At 38.3% G+C, this 1,796-nt stretch overlaps 1 protein-coding gene across 1 annotated transcript in view; it reads right to left on the reverse strand.

Moving 5' to 3' along the window:
- Positions 1–809: 809 nt before the first annotated feature.
- DNAJB9 (DnaJ heat shock protein family (Hsp40) member B9) overlaps positions 810–1,796 on the reverse strand; it is an 8,827-nt gene continuing 7,840 nt past the window's right edge. The window contains exon 3 of the mRNA XM_018552536.1: positions 810–1,326. Within this exon, the coding sequence (XP_018408038.1) occupies positions 875–1,326 (452 nt within the window). The 3' untranslated portion in view covers positions 810–874. The remainder of the gene's footprint in view (positions 1,327–1,796) is intronic.

The following is a 1,796-nucleotide window of genomic DNA, read 5'->3' on the forward strand; positions in this document are numbered from 1 at the left end:
AACAGCTTCAGTATTTGGGACAACCTATAACACTTTCAGGTGCACACTCAAGTCACCTTTAATTCCCACGGTTTAAATCCTTTAAACAAAAACTATTGCTGCATTTGTTCAAGCCCCCCTTGGCAGTGTCAGTTTGTCCCAATACCTGTCACTATCACTTTGTGACTGTGAAATAAAGCCTTATGCTAAATATATGAATTAGTTGCATAGAATTACCAGAATGCATTTTTTTTAAATTTGCAATAATGATGCTTTAAATTGAAGTCTGGCACAGTTGCAGTTCTTCTAGGCCCTTAAGCTATATAAACAGCAACATATGCTAAAAATCATCAACTACACAAATCAAGCCTGGCAACTCTTCCCAAAGCAATACCACTGAGAGCCATAACATTAATAGATTCACTTGTTTTGATATGAGAAAATACCAAATGGAGCAACTGTAGTTTACATTTTAGGAGCATGACAATATAGAAAAATTAAGCAGCATTAACCTCCTCTGCACTGGCCCTTTCAGGAATGAAAAAAAGAAAATCAGGCAGAGTGGAGAAGAAACAAAAGCTACTGGAACATACTAAACAATGCCACAAAATTCTGTTAAAGTGAGGAAATGTTACAACCAGGTTAGTCATTTACAACTTCACATAGTTTCTCTGAATTCCTAAAATAAATTATCTCTATGGCAATGGAATTCTATAGCACCCCATTACACAATGTCTTCTGTATATTACTGTGCATGCGCTAGGTCAATTTCCTGCTATTTGCTGTATGTTCCGTTGAACTGCATGTTGGAGTACTGTTACAGTGTAAAATAAAGCTTTTATTTGTTAGTTCCTAGGCTTTTGCGCAGCTTTGTAGAAATTCGAGCTTCTGCTGATCACTGCCCTGAACAATCTGTGTAGGTTGTGACCATGTTTCCTCTTCGTTGAGTGACAGTTCTACAATGCTTGCTGGACCCCTGAAATCTTTGCTCAGTTCTTACATTGGGTCTTGGTACATCCCCAAAGCTGCCAAATGTAAACATTTTCTCCATATCTTCAAACATGTCATTAAATAAACCTCTGCCGAATGCAAAGTCATCAAAGTGACGCCTGTGCCTGTTAGATGGATCCTGGTGGCTCCTAAAATGGTGGTTTTCAAAGTGTCTTTTTGATCGAGTGTGCTGACTCTCACCAAAAAAGTCAAATTCTTTGAGGAGGTCTTCAAAATTAAAATGCTGATGGAAATATTTTTCGTTGCCTCCTCCTCCTCTTCCACTATTTGTAAAGGCATCATGGCCAAACTGGTCATATTCCTTCCGTTTATTTTCATCCGAAAGGGTCTCGTATGCTGAAATGCAAAAATACAATTCCTTGTAAATTAAGGTAAATGTTACATAGTTACATAGTATTTGAGGTTGAATAAAGACATCAGTCCATCAAGTCCAACCTATTAGGATCTCATTCTAGGAGTACCTGTACCACTGTATATTGCGGTCCCTTAAGAAATCGTCCAAAAGTTTCTTGCACAATTCCACATTATTTGCTGAAATCACCACCTGTGGCAGTGAGTTCCAGACCCTAACTGATCTTACTGCTGGAATTTTTTTTTCCACCAATTTTAGGTGGTGGCCTCTAGTTTTTGTAATGGAGTTAATTTTAAACAGTTTATCGCTAATGTTGCTACCACCATTGAACATTTTGTACATGGAGATCATATCCCCCCTTAATCTCCTCACCTCCAATGTGAACATGTTTAAATTTAGTAGCCTTGTCTCGTAGCTCTGGTCCTCCATACCCCTAATTAGTTTGGTTGCCCTC

The sequence above is a fragment of the Nanorana parkeri genome, unplaced genomic scaffold (assembly GCF_000935625.1).
Source record: "Nanorana parkeri isolate BGI_ZX_2015 unplaced genomic scaffold, ASM93562v1 scaffold91, whole genome shotgun sequence".
NCBI classification, from domain to species: Eukaryota; Metazoa; Chordata; class Amphibia; order Anura; family Dicroglossidae; genus Nanorana; species Nanorana parkeri.